This window comes from Lethenteron reissneri, chromosome 37 (assembly GCF_015708825.2).
Source record: "Lethenteron reissneri isolate LAM-NWPU_2019-01 chromosome 37, ASM1570882v1, whole genome shotgun sequence".
In the NCBI taxonomy this organism is placed as follows: Eukaryota; Metazoa; Chordata; class Hyperoartia; order Petromyzontiformes; family Petromyzontidae; genus Lethenteron; species Lethenteron reissneri.
The window spans coordinates 14,294,392-14,311,319 of record NC_083815.1 but is presented as its reverse complement, the minus strand read 5'-3'; the positions used below and the strand labels follow the sequence as shown (position 1 = coordinate 14,311,319).

At 45.1% G+C, this 16,928-nt stretch overlaps 1 protein-coding gene across 1 annotated transcript in view; it reads right to left on the bottom strand.

The window, feature by feature from the left end:
- Nucleotides 1–854: 854 nt before the first annotated feature.
- Nucleotides 855–16,928, bottom strand: part of AMPD1 (adenosine monophosphate deaminase 1) — a 34,049-nt gene continuing 17,975 nt past the window's right edge. Inside the window, exons 8-15 of the mRNA XM_061566819.1 lie at nucleotides 16,518–16,649; nucleotides 15,424–15,587; nucleotides 15,006–15,132; nucleotides 5,972–6,135; nucleotides 4,661–4,781; nucleotides 3,766–3,939; nucleotides 2,542–2,652; nucleotides 855–1,536 (exon numbers count right to left, since the gene is read on the bottom strand). Coding sequence (XP_061422803.1) covers nucleotides 1,375–1,536; nucleotides 2,542–2,652; nucleotides 3,766–3,939; nucleotides 4,661–4,781; nucleotides 5,972–6,135; nucleotides 15,006–15,132; nucleotides 15,424–15,587; nucleotides 16,518–16,649 — 1,155 coding nt within the window. The 3' untranslated portion in view covers nucleotides 855–1,374. The remainder of the gene's footprint in view (nucleotides 1,537–2,541; nucleotides 2,653–3,765; nucleotides 3,940–4,660; nucleotides 4,782–5,971; nucleotides 6,136–15,005; nucleotides 15,133–15,423; nucleotides 15,588–16,517; nucleotides 16,650–16,928) is intronic.

Genomic DNA, 16,928 nt, shown 5'->3' with positions numbered 1-16,928 from the left:
CCCTGAAGTTGATTGGTCCACACCCGAGACAGCTTTCCTTCGAGCCTAGTCTCATATGGGTTGGACCAGATGACGCCAAAAGGCGCACAACTCAAGGACAATGCACCATCAGAGTATGAGAGCTCGGGGCAAGCATCTACACTATGGGGACCTCATTTGCCAGTAAAAATATGATAATTGGTTCTTTACCCTTCTATCTGGCAACAAAACTGATACCTTTTTGCAAGGAGTCATGTTTGCATAGACTGCAATACCTGGCAAATGAGGTCCCCATAGTGTAGATGCTTGCCCCGAGCTCTCATACTCTGATGGTGCATTGTCCTTGAGTTGTGCGCCTTTTGGCGTCATCTGGTCCAACCCATATGAGACTAGGCTCGAAGGAAAGCTGTCTCGGGTGTGGACCAATCAACTTCAGGGACAGTGCACATTATCAGAGTTATGTTCTTTTGTTTGTATTATGACTGCAGGTATTGCGGTCTATGTAAACATGACTCCTTGCAAAAAGGTGTCAGTTTTGTTGCCAGATAGAAGGGTAAAGAACCAATTATCATATTTTTACTGGCAAATGAGGTCCCCATAGTGTAGATGCTTGCCCCGAGCTCTCATACTCTGATGGTGCATTGTCCTTGAGTTGTGCGCCTTTTGGCGTCATCTGGTCCAACCCATATGAGACTAGGCTCGAAGGAAAGCTGTCTCGGGTGTGGACCAATCAACTTCAGGGACAGTGCACATTATCAGAGTTATGTTCTTTTGTTTGTATTATGACTGCAGGTATTGCGGTCTATGCAAACATGACTCCTTGCAAAAAGGTGTCAGTTTTGTTGCCAGATAGAAGGGTAAAGAACCAATTATCATATTTTTACTGGCAAATGAGGTCCCCATAGTGTAGATGCTTGCCCCGAGCTCTCATACTCTGATGGTGCATTGTCCTTGAGTTGTGCGCCTTTTGGCGTCATCTGGTCCAACCCATATGAGACTAGGCTCGAAGGAAAGCTGTCTCGGGTGTGGACCAATCAACTTCAGGGACAGTGCACATTATCAGAGTTATGTTCTTTTGTTTGTATTATGACTGCAGGTATTGCGGTCTATGCAAACATGACTCCTTGCAAAAAGGTGTCAGTTTTGTTGCCAGATAGAAGGGTAAAGAACCAATTATCTATTGATATTGTCGAAAGGTTTTCAATCTTAGCATACGTAGAATTATGCTAATGAAATACTATTGAACACTTCATCATCACCAGCCATATTTAATCCAATGCTGGATGAAAGCCTTTTTAAGCTATCGCTACCTCTCTTACCCTAACCCAAACTGACACAGCCAGCCATCGCGCTAATCCTACGAATACTGATGTGTGAAGGTGCCGTGTGAGCGCTTCACTCGGAGGTGGCCTTCATGGCGTCCATAATGAGGTCGAGCTCGTAGCACCAGGTCTCGTAGCGGTACGCCAGGCGGATGTGCGCCACATTTGTCTTCAGGATATTGTTGCCCGCTGGGCCGTCCTGCAGGTAGTTGTTTCCCAAGAAATGTTTCTTCTCCTGCGCATGTGTAAAAGAGGGTGTACGGGGGGACGTCCCACGAGCACGTACGCACGCAGCAAGGCATTACACATGAGCACCAGCACGCGGCTTCTGGGTGGGGAGAAGTCGGGCCTTGTCGAATTGTGCGGTACTGATGATAATGGCGGTGTGATTTCACAATCGCAGCCGTGGTACAGCAGCGATGCAGGCTTTTGATGGCCGATGGAACCATTTTGAAAAGATGATATTCGTAGTCTCAAGCCGTACCTTTAATCATTGGAAAGATGTGATGAACCATGCAAAAAAAGATTTAACTACACTTATTTGGACCATCTTATTTGACAGAAAACTATTACAAGTTACTGATACATTAACATTTGCTGCCCCACCCATGCTGCTGACACTTGGGCTACGCCCATTTTAATCCTTTATAAATAGTTTGCCTTTAGAGGCGAACCCCCTTTTCCTGATAACGACCGCTTGCGTTGCGATCAAAACGTCGTAGTTTTTGGTTATTTTCTTCTAACCTATCTACGTGACTTTACTGAAAGACCCAAAGAATATTAATTCCTGCAGTCACGAAAGCTTTAAGGCAAGATTTTGTGAGCTTTTGGTAACGTTCCCAACAAACACGTGATCAGCAACTTCCACCACGACCATCATACAGTCCCGGATCCCACCTTTCACGTAAACAATGGGCAGTGCTTAACCGGATCCGCAGAACCACAGAAGATATGGATACCGAAAGCACAAGTGCAAATTCGAAGACTCGTGTGTGACTGGCTACAAATACAAAAACCATGACCCAAGTAACTTCACACTGCCCAAAGTACATATGTGAAGGCAGTGGGTGTGTGCATCTGCAATTCATAAACTCTTAGACAAAGCAACTGAATGACTCAATCAGTTACAACGGCATCTCTTCACAGTTACTCTATATAAGCCAGACAAAAGAAGAAAACTAGTTGAAGCCCTCAGACGTGTGAGCGTGCAGCGATGTCGCGATGTCGTCATGTGCATCACCTCGTGTGAATACGCGCTCTGCAGCACGCTGTTGCGCGCGATCTCGCACATGTCGCACGTGCTCAACTTGAACACCTGTGCCGCAATGGCGTACTCCTCCATCAGCGGCTCCTGCAGAGCCACGTTCATCATGAACCACCCACACAACCGCACAACCACACAGCGCACAACCGAACGGCGCACCAACATTGACGGCCGTATTCTTACCGCTGCTCGACGCAGGCTTGGCTCCCACTCAAGTGAGCCGGCTCTGAGCGTGGTCCCAGCCCTGCTCAACTGAGCTTGAGCCAAACCATTGCGAGGAACACGAGCCTCGCGTTATACCTTGTGTTCATTATCTTAACAAATAGGCGAGAAGGCCAAAATCCAAAGCTCGCCAATAAATATGTTGCTTAAAATGAATGATAGCAAGCAGTCCTCACCACGTATCTCCTCACTGCTGTGCCCCCTGGCATCCGGAGATATACATTGTTTTAAAGGACACGCCGTGCCACTGGGATGATCAACTTGAGTGATCGATGTGGCTGAAACCTCAGTTCAAAACGCTGGTGTCAGTGGTATTGAATCGGTGCTTCACCACAAGCATCAGAATCTGCGTAATCTAGTGGCGTCTGAGAGGCATTGGACTTCTATTGCAAAAAAGGACAACAATAAGAGCATTGCTATCAATGCCATTTGTTAAGTTTAAATATTGTATTGTCAGCTCTGATAGATTGATTTTACAAATAAATCAACCAGATCAGATGATTGTCCATTGGATCTGTACTTTAGATTGACTGAAACAAACAATCGTACTCGCTGGTTATAGAGAGCTTGCAATTTTACATGCCAGAATTGAACTTGTGGATTATGCTATTTTGCAACAAACACATACGTTAGCAAGTAGCTTCACTGCTTGTTTTCCCCTGTGAAGTCTGCTTGTTGTAGCGCAATTAGATGGCACCATTGCGCCACAGTAGTGAGATGTTAACTACCTCCCGAGGTATACAAGAGGTCGTGGGTTCGATCCTGACCTTGATGCCAGAATACTTGGAGTTTGCATGTTCTCTCCGTGGTCACATGGATTTTTCTCTGGGTCCTCCGGTAATTCCCTTCCACATGATAAGCCACTTCGTTGAGCTATCATTTGTGGCCAGATCACTTCTGAAAAAGAGCTATATCGCCCAAGTGGGCCTTACCTGGTAAAATAAAAACTAGTGACTATTTTTAACGAGTGTTTTGCACCTTAGTGAAGTGGAATTGCATCGGGTCATCAGTAGACAGGGAGATGCAGAGGCCCTTTTGCAGGAACTCCAGTAGTGGATTCTTGGCGTATTCCAAGAAGAGGCTGTTATTGCTGAGTGGAGACATCGCAATGGGGAGCTGGGTCAGGTAGTACAGGTACTGCAGCACGGGGCTCTGGAAATAAAAAAAAACAAAGGTAAAGTTCCCCATACAACCTTTAACAAACTGTTGGGGCAAGTGATGTTAGCGAGTGCCTATTAAGGCTGACATGGCACACAACGAGATAGGTGATCGGGATTAGATTTTGGCACCGAGAGATAGGATCTATGAAGATGTGGATAAAAACCACTCAGCTCGAAAACCAACTTAAGCATGATCATTCCTGACATGACCATCTCCCATCAGATCAGTGAAAATTCCACATTCCTACGATGTAAACTCATCTAGCCACAAGATGACCAACTGTTGAATGTCCATCATGCAGTGCAGGTCCCATGATGTGGATGCTCACCCCCGAAGTCTCATTAATCTGATAGCCCCGTGCTGCATTTTGACCACAAGTATTGTGGTTAATGCAGACATGATTCCTTGTAAAAGGTTTCAGTTTGGTGTTTTAACAACTTAACACCTGTTTTGTTGCCAGATAAAAGGGGAAAACCTATTCTCAAGAGGAATGATGCTGCTGCTGATGATAATCTCTGTCGGGTAAATAAACACTTGCAGGGAAGGCAATATAGGCTGTGCCTCAGACTGACCTCCACGATAGCAATGTGAAATGTTCACCACTGGCTCAAAACTGGCAATGGGGTGACCACCGCCCAAGGCACAGTTGGGTACAGGGACACGCTGCGACCGCGAAAGAGACGGCCGCGTGCCCAAGGCGCCCCCCCCCCACCTTCTTGAGGTTTAGCCCATGTGAGATGTTGTCGGCGAGCATGAAGGCGGCCAGCAGGTGGGTGACAGCGCCAGCCTCCCCACAGTGCGGCCGGAATAGGAACGTGTTCATGCCACGCTCCCTGCGTGTGCACAATGACGGGAGGGAGCAATAGTAGGAGGAGATAAGATGGGGTTCTGCTGTAGGATGCATTTTAGACTTTTGAAAACCCTATAATTAAATCTGAACGAAAGGTGAAGCGCAATATCGCTATATAGGAAACGTTGGGTAGGGCGAGAGTGATGGGCTTAAGGAGGAGTGATGCAGGGCCATATGAGATGCGTGGGAGTATGTTCTATTTATTAAGACCGTTGCTGAGCACAGACCCGAAAACGTCAAGCGGCCATTATCAAAAAGCACGTTCACAGTTTTAATAAATAATAATGAACACATTTCTTGACTAGAGCAAGGATAAAAGAACATGAGAAAAGAGACCACGGGAGGAAATTCCAAAGCAGAGCGATGGAGGAAGTAGAAATAGAAGTGTGGTGACCTGCATGAGTAGGATAATTGGTGGGTGGGTTGATAGGTGGGTTGGTGGGTTTGTGGGTGGTTTTGTGGGTGGGTTAATGGGTGGGTGAGTAGGTGGGTGGGTTTGTGGGTGGGTTTGTGGGTGGGTTGATGGGTGGGTGAGTAGGTGGGTGGGTTTGTGGGTGTATTAGTGGGTTAGTGAGTGGGTGGCTGCGTGAATGAGTGGGTGAGTGAGTGAGTGGGTGGATGAGTGAGTGAGTGGGTGAGCATGTTGTTGTGATCGGCAGTGGTGGTTGAACACAGTATGGATAAGATAAAACAGCCAGTGAGTGTCTGGTAGACTTGAGTCTTCAACATGGGTAGAGGAATCGAACGAGCGATGTTTACGCAAACGGTAGCCATGGCAGTAGCAATGTAAGAGTGATAAGATGATTAAAGGAACCATGCAATTGCGTAGGTTCCGGAATAGAGGGGAAAACGAGGCATGCGTGAAGTAGAAGAGGAAAGTCATTCGACTAGAACAGGGGTCGTCAACCTGCGGCTCTAGAGCCGAACGTGGCGCTTTGACTTCCCCCTTTGCGGGCAGCTGTTGTAAAAAAACTTAAATCTTTAAACAAAATTTAACGTAAACAGAATGTATTAACTTTATTGTTAAAGAATAACTGTTGGTGTGTGCGGACACACAAGCGGGTCCACAACTCTGGGGGAAACGAGAACGATTATCAATGTCCCATCGTGCGAAGACAAGCCAGGCGAAGAGGGGCAGTGTGGAGAGATGCCCGTGGTGCTCCCCCAGCCCACCTGCGCAGGTTGTTGAGCACCATAACGTTGGCGTACATGTAGTACATGTAGTAGGTGTACGAAGGGTTATTCTGCACGTCCCACTCCTGCGGCTTGGGGCTCTTGCTGCTGAACATGTGTCCGCTGTGCTTGGACTCATCGTCCACGCTGTCGAAGCCGGTCACCTGCACGGCAGAGACGCAGAGGAGGCCGCAATGTTGTTAGCGAGCAGCGCGCTTTACCCCACGGCGCACTTTACCCTGCTGGGTTCAATCCCTGACCCGGGTCCACATCCCCCAGCACCGCTGCATTGCCATTCGACCACAGGCTCCTATATTCGTGAGTGATTTATAATGAATATTCCACGTATTATTAATCACTGGACCAGATTTAATTATGAAGAAATTTGTATGAATTAATTTGAAATCGTTAATATGGAGTATAAATATGACCAAATTCATTATTTGGTGATGCTGCGCAGATGAAAACTCGGCACTTAAATGAACGTCGAGATTGGCCGAGCTCTGAAACGCTCGGGGTGATTGGCCATGCAGAGCGGGCAACGAGACGGAGATGGAGCGGGGGATGAGACAGATATGGAGCAGGCAATGAGATGGAGCGCTGTGGTCAAAGTGGCTGCCATAATGTTGGGGTGAGCAGCGGCAGTGCAAGTGTGGCCGGAGCACTGCGGTGAGAGGGTGGTGGTAGTGTGCCGTGCCGGCGTTGATAGGTACTACTCGCAAACAGCATTTGGCCCAACAGTTTGTAAAGGTTGCCTTTGGTGTGCATGATAACCCCCGCCTGGCGAGAACCACCCCGTATGCAGAAGTCGGGGCCGTCCATAGCGGGGAGCGGTAGAGCAGCGGGCAGCGCGCTGCGCAACTGAACCCGGCGACTTGGGTTCAATTCCCGCTGACGGCTACCAACACCTGTGACGATCATCTCAACCGACCCTGGGCTTCCCCTAGGTTGACTCGGCCTCAAGTGAGTACCTGGTTTGGTGTGTAAATGTCGCCACTAGAGAGACAAAAACGGTCAGGCGTGGTGCTGGCCACCCACCCACCCCTTCGTGTACCATTCCGGCCTTCATAGGTGCTCGCTAACTACTACACTTCCATCTGCTCCCCACGTGTGCTCAACGCAGACAAACCTCTCTCATATAGCCTTTTGCAGACTTGGAGCAAGTGCTGTTAGTGAGAATCTATTCTTGTCAGTACAGCAGACGGGGGGATGGGTGACCAACACCCAGCACACGCCCAGCTGCCTTTGTCTCCATTGCACCAGCTACCCATTTAAGGCTTAGACGACCTAGTGAAGGCCCAGGACGGGTTCAAATATTTGCCACTCCCCATGGCACAAACCACCACTTCCCATAGCACACACACACAGGTACCTGACAGTCTTAGCATGGTGAGACAAAGCTATAAATAAGGCTGTCTTTGGTGTAGGCCAATCAGTTTCAAAGACAATGCATATATTACACTGTGTAACAACAAAAATTGTCCCTGGGTAGTAAGTGGTATCTTCGAATTTCTTATACCTCAAAAGTACAGAAAATGGCTATTATTCCCCACAAACTTTGCTTTTGTGACCAGGACAGTGGTATTTAGAAATGTACCTATTTTCAATGAAAATTCCTGATAGATTCAGTGCTGAGTAAACTTGGAGTAACTTCTAGAACATTCTAAAACTTTCCACTAATATAAATAGCAGTATAAATACAGGGGCCTTAAGCCCACCAATTCAGTTTAGTTCCAGCTGCCTAAGTGGATACATATCAGAATTTTTCTGAGATGGCATGAAGAGGCTGCAAACATCCGGCAGACGCATTTTGCTATGTCTGTGGCCAATTTATCAAGACAAGAGCGAAAAAGTACTCTGTGGAGGCATCTGCTAAGATGTGTGAGGCCTACAAGGCATATTTCGGCATGCCTGTTGGGGATCAAGACAATCCCTAGGGACCTCATTTCACCTGTGAGAAATGCAAAAAAACTCTGGAAGGTAAGATGCACAATTGTTGCTCGGAATTTTATGTTATGAAATTTGTTAAAAACATATTAATTGTAAAAGTTTTTAATTTTAAAATGTTTTACAATTTTCAATGTTATTAAAAAATATATATAATATATTAAAAATGTTGCGAGAATCTCTTACACATTAATCATGGGTGAAATACATTTATTTTTGTAGGATGGTACACAGGGGAGAAGAGAGCAATGAAGTTCGCCATCCCAAGAATTTGGCGGGAACCCACTGATCACTAAAGCAATTGCTACTTATGCTTGGTGAACCCATCCAAACGTCGGACTGGCAAGAATTCGCCTGCTATCACGGGACACCAAGGCGCACTACCACAGGCGGGACTGGCCACAGAGTTCTCTGTGGGGAGGAACAACGTCAAGTGGGAGCCATTGGTGGACCCCTGGAAGGTGCTGATGCCACCACTGCACATACAATTGGGCCTTATGAAACAATTTGTCAGAGCTGTAGATAAGGAGTCGGAAGCCTTCAAGTACCTTCAAGACTTTTTCCCTAAGCTGTCTGAGGCAAAGGTCAAAGCCGGTGTCTTCGTCGGACCACAGATAAAGAAGAACCTGGAGTGCAATTAATTCCCCAAAAAGCTCACTAGTAAGGAGAAAGTGGTTTGGAACAGCTTTGCCGCAGTGGTTCGGGGCTTCCTGGGCAATTACAAGGTCGAAAACTATGTGGAGCTGGTTGAGACTCTGGTGAAGAACTACGGCACAATGGGATGTAGGATGTCCCTCAAAGTCCATATCCTTGATGCTCATCTTGATACATTCAAGGAGAACATGAGAGCGTACTGGGAGGACCAGGGCGAGCGCTTCCACCAGGATATACTGGAATTTGAACACCGCTACCAAAGACAGGATAACGAGAACATGATGAGAGACTACATTTGGGGTCTGATTCGTGAATGTGATTTACAATATATTCGTAAATCTTTAAAAACTACTCACTTCTAAATATTTTGTAGTATTTTTTGTATTACTTCAATATAAATACATGTTAATTTCGATTAATATGTTTTTTTCTTCTGACTTAATGTGAACGAAAAGACACAAATTCGCCCGTTTTGTCATTGAAAATAGGTACATTTTCAAATATCATTGTCCTGGTCACAAAAGCAAAATATGTGGGGGAATAATAGCCATTTTAAAATACTTTTTAGGCATAAGCAATAAAAAAAATAACACTTACTACCCAGGGACAAAAAGTGTATTACATAGTGTTATCAGAGCATATTTGTTTGCATGTTCACCACAAGTATGTGTGGTTAATGCAAACTTGATGCCTTGCAAAAGGTATCTCTTTGGTGTTTGAAGATCTTAACACCTATTTTATTGCCAGACAGGGTAAAACCTATTATGATTTTTTCATCATGTATTTTTATTATTGTGCTCATTTGCCCAAGAAAGCCTCACTGAGTCCCAATAACTTATTTCAGGAGGGTCCTGCCAATTGTTTTTTGCCGTGTGTAATTTTAGTTGGATAATTTGTAGGTATTTTTTTTTAATCATTGGGATGTTTGGCCAATGCCAGTTACATTGTATATATATATGTAGTGTTGTAAAGGACAGACTTCTAAACTTCTTTATGGTACACACTGTTTATTATCTTAATTCACAGTCCCTATCACACAAAGGGGGTATATGGTCCCCTCACCCGTTACCCTGAGGAGACAGCCTCCGGACCTTGCAGGCTGTCTAATCTCCCTGCTATCCCAGCGTCCTCTGGCTGGACCTAGGGGATCTCTCCCCGACCACTGGTTACACTGAGCCCTAGCCCTGATAAGGGCTGGAGGGCTTGGTCCAGGGTCCTAGATGTATTCGGCCGACTTGGGTCTTCGTGTAGCAAAACTGGCCAAGAGCTCTCAGCGCTCTGGCTTTTATACCTGTTCGTGGCCGGGTTGTCCAATCCCCGGCCACCTTGTGGGACCCTCCGATTGGTCCTTCCCAATCTGGCGTTTGGATCCTACCTCACCCCCTTTGACCCTGACCGTTTGATTGAGCGGGAAAACCTTGTTTACGATCCGCCCTCTCACAGTTTGCGAACAGCGAGTAGTTAATACATATATATAAACATTTGATCATGTCAGGAAAGTGGAGAACCCGGAGGAAAGCCCATGACGAACAGGGGGACAACATACAAAATCCACACAGCAAGGCGCAACGAGACAGACATTGAACGCAGACCCTTCTGTCTGTGAGGCACCGGTGTTAACACTCCACCACCCTGCCGCCTGCAAAGTACCATTGCTGCACTCGGATGCCCTCATAAGTCAAATTATTTTACAATGCTGCCGTAATTAACCCACTAGTTACAATATCGTGTTTAATGATTAAAAGCAAATGCAGCCTCCTCACATTGAGGTAGCAACATGTGCTTCTTTGCTTGATTGTGTGATTATTGTCCTGTCTGTAGCGTCCAGCAGAGTGTTAAGAGGCTAAGGGGTTGGCAACCCGCGGCTCCGGAGCCGCATGTGGCTCTTTGGTTGCCCCCTTGCGGGCCCCCTTGCGGGCAGCCGTATATTTTTGTTTTATATTTAACATAATTTTACGCAAAAATAATTGATTAAATGTGGCAGGGAATGGGCCTCTAGGTAACAACAAAATGTACAACAGTCAAACTGTATTGTTACAGAATAACTAAGGGGGGGGGGGGGGAATTAAAGTAAATAGACGCAGTTCATTCCACCACCTATTTTGTTCGTCAAAATTTGTCATCTGCAGTATACCCACTGCTGTGTTTGTGTACAAGTTGCTCTGCGTGTGATGTAGCTCTAGAAATATGTTGGTCAAAGCCAAAAACTAGAAAAATGGCTCTTCCTCTTCTTTAAAAGGTTGCTGACCCATGGGCCAAGTATATCGCACACTCTCACCCCTGGAGTATGCAGTGTCTGGGCTGAAGATAAACCTATGACAGGCCAAGTTCAAACTTGGTCACAAAGTATTCTGGGATGCCACTAAAATAATTTTCAGTGTCTGAAAATATTTATTCCTGACGTAGAATAATTGCTTTGCCACCCAGGGATTGAGCTGCATTTTAGTCATCACAGTATACCCCTGTGTAGTATACTATATGGTCACTATGCAGTGCATATCGTGGAATTACGCACACATGAGTGCACCAAGTGCGCCTCCACTCGTACATTGAATGTCCACACATTTGTACGCTTGCGCGTGCAAACGTGCGTATTCACAAGCTAGTGTTTGTGAACTATGTAAGCATGTGGAGAATTACCAAATGCAATTTATTACGTGGAATGTATACCAGAAGATCTGGGTAAGTCAATGTTCATTGCCCTTGCTAAAGAACATGGTACAACAAAATGTTAATCACATGGAACAATACATCAGGTGAATCACATTACTTATATGATATTAAGAGTGTCAATGGAAAGAGTAAGGAGTAAATTAAATCTAGAAATAGCAAAGAGCGTTGTGTAAGACAAGGGGACTAAAAGGCCACATTGACATCAAATTGGCGATATAAATTCCGAAACATTTTTATATAATATTGACTAAACAAAAGCTTTCCATGAAGTGATACATCGTGAATGACAGTGCTGGGGAACTTTGATATACATGGAAAAGGACTTAGAGTAATAATGCATCTAAATTGGGAGCAAACGGCAGCCATTAGAGTTGACGGAGAGGTGAGTGAGTGTCCGTGCTTCAGGAGAGGAGTGAGATGAGGGTGTTTATGAGCACCTCATTTGTTTTCTATGCACAGCATCGTGACATAATTATCAGACAGAGGAGTTGCATGGAGTAGCAGTTAGTGGTCAAACTATAAATATGATGGCTAAAAGAACGCATGAACAATCAACTGTAAAACCAGTGTCTGCATGGTCATATAAAGGAAGAAATCTTAGCTGAATCTCAAGTAAAAGTAAATGACACCAACGTGAAGTAGGTGGAGAATTATAATCATCGAGGTCGTGTGATCACAGGAGGTGGAAGGTGTGTCACAGATAGAAAAATAGCGCCGACAACATATATATTTCAGAAAATGGGATGTATGTTGAAAAATAATACATTAAAAAATTAACCCGTAAAAACAAAGTTTTTCACTCTAAATCCTTTATATGCGTGGCGGCTAGAGTCCTCTCGTCCTCTGGCTTGAGATGGCTGCCACCTATGGGTCAGATGATTGTCTGCCAGCATTAAGCAATTGGTAATTAAATATTTAAAAAAAATCCCTAAACAGTGTAAAATTTTGGAATTTTTTTTTCACGAAAATTAATTGTCACACACAACGAATCGGTGTGGAAAATGTCAGCTCGAATGGATCACGGGAAGTGTGTTAAAAAACGACAGAAAGATTTGCACGGTCGTAAGCAAGCAAGCAAGCACGCAAGCACGCAAGCAAGCAAGCAAGCGAACTTAATATAAAGGATTTAAAAACAATAGAGCCCAATGCATCTCCGACCAGGAACACATTGCCAGTGAACTCAAACACGTACGCCAAGCTCTTAAGGGTAATGGTTACTCCGACTACACAATCCACAAAGCCATCACTCCAACCATCAAGAAGGATCCTGTTGAGGAGCCTTTCAAAACCATTACCTTACCATACATTGCTGGGGTCACAAAAAATATCTCCAAAATCCTGATAAAACATAAGATCCAGGTCCGATTCAACACAGTACATAAAATCCGTGATCTGGTCCCGTCTGTAAAAGATGTGGTTCCAGACATACAGTACCCTGGCGTCTACAAACTAAGTTGCCTCTGTGGTAGCAGTTACATTGGAGAAACCAAACGACATGTCTCGGACCGCATCCGTGAACATAAAGCAGACCTGAAACACGGTAGGACAAACACCTCAGCCGTGGCAGATCACTGTTACAATTCAGTGGGCCCACATGACATTGACTTCTCCAAGACAGAGGTTCTCTGCAAGCCATCTGGCTACCATGAGAGATTCGTTCATGAGGCGATCTACATATACAAACACAGAGACAATTTCAACCGAGAAGATGGATTCTGGCTCAGCAATCATTGGAAGGACGTAATAAACCATTTCGGATCTTAACTGATTGTGTTCACGTTTACGGTGACTTTGAGACCGCAGTCCACTCACTGGCATTGACTATATATCTTGTATTCTCCGCAGGGAATGGATTTTTTGCTCTGCTGCAAGTCTCCTACTACCACTCTCCCATTGACATATTTCGTTGCTTCCTCTTAGTATCCTTCACGTGACGGTCAATGGTATAGTGTATAGCAGATTGTATAATAATAAATAGTATAAAATTGTGATGTTTAATACAATGTATGAGGTAATATATAGTATCGTAATTGTATAGTGAATATACAGCAGTGTGACATACAGTAGGGTGGATAGAATAATACATAGTGTAATATTACACTATGTATTATTCTAAGGTATAGGGTGGTGTATAGTAATACAGTATATAATTTAATGTTGGGTTTGTCTATGGCAGTATATAGTACGGGGTAGACCCGTGTGTTGTAAGGGAAAAAAGTTTAGCTGGAAGCATATTATATTTTTTGCGACATAGAATTGTAATGTATTACTTACTGTTAGTAGCTCAGCTTATTGGAGAGTATATTTAGTATACTGATGATACTATGTAGTTTATACTTTAGTTTTTTACGTGGTTGTTTAGTTACTGCAGCTACATACTATTAACATTCCTTCCTTTTATTAATGCTACCCCTATCCCCTCCCTTTGATGCTGCTAATCCTGCATAATGCACGGGCATAATATGACTTTGAAACCCCCCGCCCACCTCCGACGCATTTCACAAGTAGTACTAATCACATATCTGCATTTCCCATAAATATTCTAAATTCCTCTTGATATGCAAATTATTTTGTCAAGGCGTTCTTCCCCTTCCAACCCAGCTTAAATATACGCTCCAAGCGTGGTGGTGTTTCATTCAGACGCTGTCTCCCCGACAGACCAGGTCTTAACCTGAGGACGGCTGCGTGCGTTGTGGCCGAAACGTCTTGAGAATTATTTTATTATGTTGTATTTTTATTATTTTATTATTTCCCTTCTACGTGACTTTACCGAAAGAACCAAGAAGAAAAATAACAATACTTTAGTGTTTCACATGCAGGTCGTTTTGTGCTGTATGGATGTGAAAGTCGGACAATTACAAAGACCCTATGAAGCAATATAAGCAACATAAATGTGCATTTTAAGAAGGATGTTAAACATTTCATGGACAGACAAAGATGAGCAATGTAAATGTATTATGAATAGCGGGTATAAGAATAAAATTAACCAGAAAAAAATTGAGAAAAGGCAAGTTAAGATTCGTTAGACAAGTAATGAGAAAACTAAGTTATTGAATATGAATGTCTTTGAATGAAAAATGTATAATTACAAGAAGCTGAGGAAGACCATGCATTTGTGCACACTTTTCCACACAAGCCGAAGGTGGTGCCTGAGCCTGTCTCACAAGCTTGCGTACACAACGTGGGCCTGCACTTTCCAATGTGTGTGCATGCGTACTTTTGAGGAGCGGTGGCGTAGTGGTTAGGGTGCTGCGCTACGAACCAGCACCTATGGAGGCTAACTGTGGCTAACACCACGCCCGGCCGCCTTTGTCTCCCCAGTGGCGATGTTCACACACCGCACCAGGCACAGTGGGGGGCGGTACAGCAGGGAGTGGTAGTGTAGTGGTTAGCGCGCTGTGCTCCGAACCCAGCGATCTCAGTTCGATTCCCGCTCACGACCAATAACAGTGGCATATATTTGAACCGGTCCTGGGTATCCCCTAGGTCAAAATGGGCAGGACATGGTGCTGGCCACCTACCCCCTCGTGTGCCATTCCGGCCTTCATTAGGTGCTCGCTAAAAGCACTTGCCCAAACAGTCTGCTAAGGCTATACGGAGGATCTCTGTATTTTATGCATACTCCACTTGCATGTGTACGTATTGGATGTCTGGATGTGTTTCCACAGATGCTCAAGCCTGGTTTTAATGATGACAGAATCATAGTAATTTCAACCTGTTTCCCCACGCGTGTGTATGAGCTCATTGGCGAGCTCCGTACGTGTTTGAGGAAGACGTGCAGGTGCTTGTGCTGGTTTGGGTTGATCGTTGCCTCGAACAGCGGGAGGAAGATGTTGTCCAGCATGGTGCCAAAGTTTAAGACGAGGTTCTTCGCTCTGAAGATGTCACTGATCACGGACACAACATTTAACGACACAGATGTGGTCAGACAATTGTGGCCCCACCCATAAGTCAATAACGGATCACCAGGTAGCATATTCTGCTTAAAGTGCCCAGCTGATCTTTCTATTTATTTCAACTAACACAGACTCGGCTATGAGGCTGTTTGGAAAACGAGATTGAAGTGGGCACGGCTTGTAGCGAAACGGCTTCTCCTGGTAACATAATTTGGTTTGGAAGCACAGCTTCACCACAACCACTGCCCTCCTAAACCCATCCCAGGCCGAAGTGACACTTACTAAATACGTGGCATCTGAATCATCCACTTGAGGTTGGGCGAATAGACGCGGTGCTGGATGAACCAGTCGGCCAGTTTGTGCCACTCGTTCCTCTTGCTTCCGTACACGGAGAGGCGCGGCTCTGCGTGCTGGTACCGGCTTTCTTCCAGGTCCGATGCCACCTCCTGCCAGCAGCACAAGGGGAACGTCTCATTTCAAAACAGATGATTTTATTATTATACTCATTCACCCAGGAGGGTCTTACTGAGTTTCTAGACTCTTTCAGGAGGATCCTCCTCAATTTTCACCTAATTGAGTAATTTGCTAATAATTGTTCAGCATTGGGATGTTTGGCCAATGCCAATAAATTGTGTGTGTGATTGTGTGTTTGGCTATGGACGGAAACTGGAGAACCTGGTGGAAACCCAGGCCAAACTTGGCGACAACATTCAAACTCTACAAAGACTTGTTGGGCAAGTGCTGTTCGTGAGCACCTACACGCTCACGCACACATTCTGAGGACAGGGGGAGGACAATACAAACTCCACACAGAAAGGGGCCTGAGTCGGGAATCGAACCTAGGGCCCGTTCTTGCAACCCCCCTACTATTCTAACTGCACGTGCATGGACCGCGTTCCTTCCCCCCCCCCACCCCCCGTGATGGAGAAAGTATTGCTGAAGCAGCTTCCGTAACATTCCAGTGAACCGATTCACCTAAGTTTAACACGTAGGCCTTCGCAACCAATATTATCCATAAAATATGTTTTTGAGTTAAATGTGTCGTTAAACTCGCCACCATCCCGACACAGCCAATTATTAAGGTTTGTCACGTAAACAAAGCATGCCAATTTGTTACAAGTTCAACACTCCGGCGTATTGGAAAGTAAACCCACAACATTTACAATTCGAATATGACGCTTCACCGATAATTACAATAAGCAACATCAGGTGATATCCAGAGTTGTGGAGAAATCCTGTCTTCACTTAAACTAGGAAATTATAAGTCGGAGTTTGTAGCTTCTGCAAAACAGCTGCCATGAAGCGCTGTGCAGAGGCAGCGACTGAGACGTGGCCATGGAGAGACGTGCGGGGGGGGGGGGACGCGACGGTGGCACCTTGATGATGGTGGCAAAGTACTCTCCCTTGATGTGGTTGTCTGTTTTGATGTAGAGGTCCCGCAGCTCGCTGGCCCCCACTGGGTTGTACTTGGAGTTGAACTTGTCAAAACGGTGAAATGTTTGACGGCCCTTGGAGTGGGCGGAGAGTGAAAAGTGGAACAACATACCATGATGATCATACTCTTAGTTGTGGATCAGATTGCATTTCAAACAACTTAATGCTGATCGGCTTATGTGTCGCAATAGATGATCATCCAATGTTCGTTTGATTTAATGACAAAGCAGGTGGCTCGGTAGCTCAGGAAACCAAGCCAGCACTGCAAACATTCTTCTTTCGACTCCAAACAGCCGCTCGGGATTAATTCTTGCACCAAGTATTTATTATTTATGTTCATTAGCTGTAATATG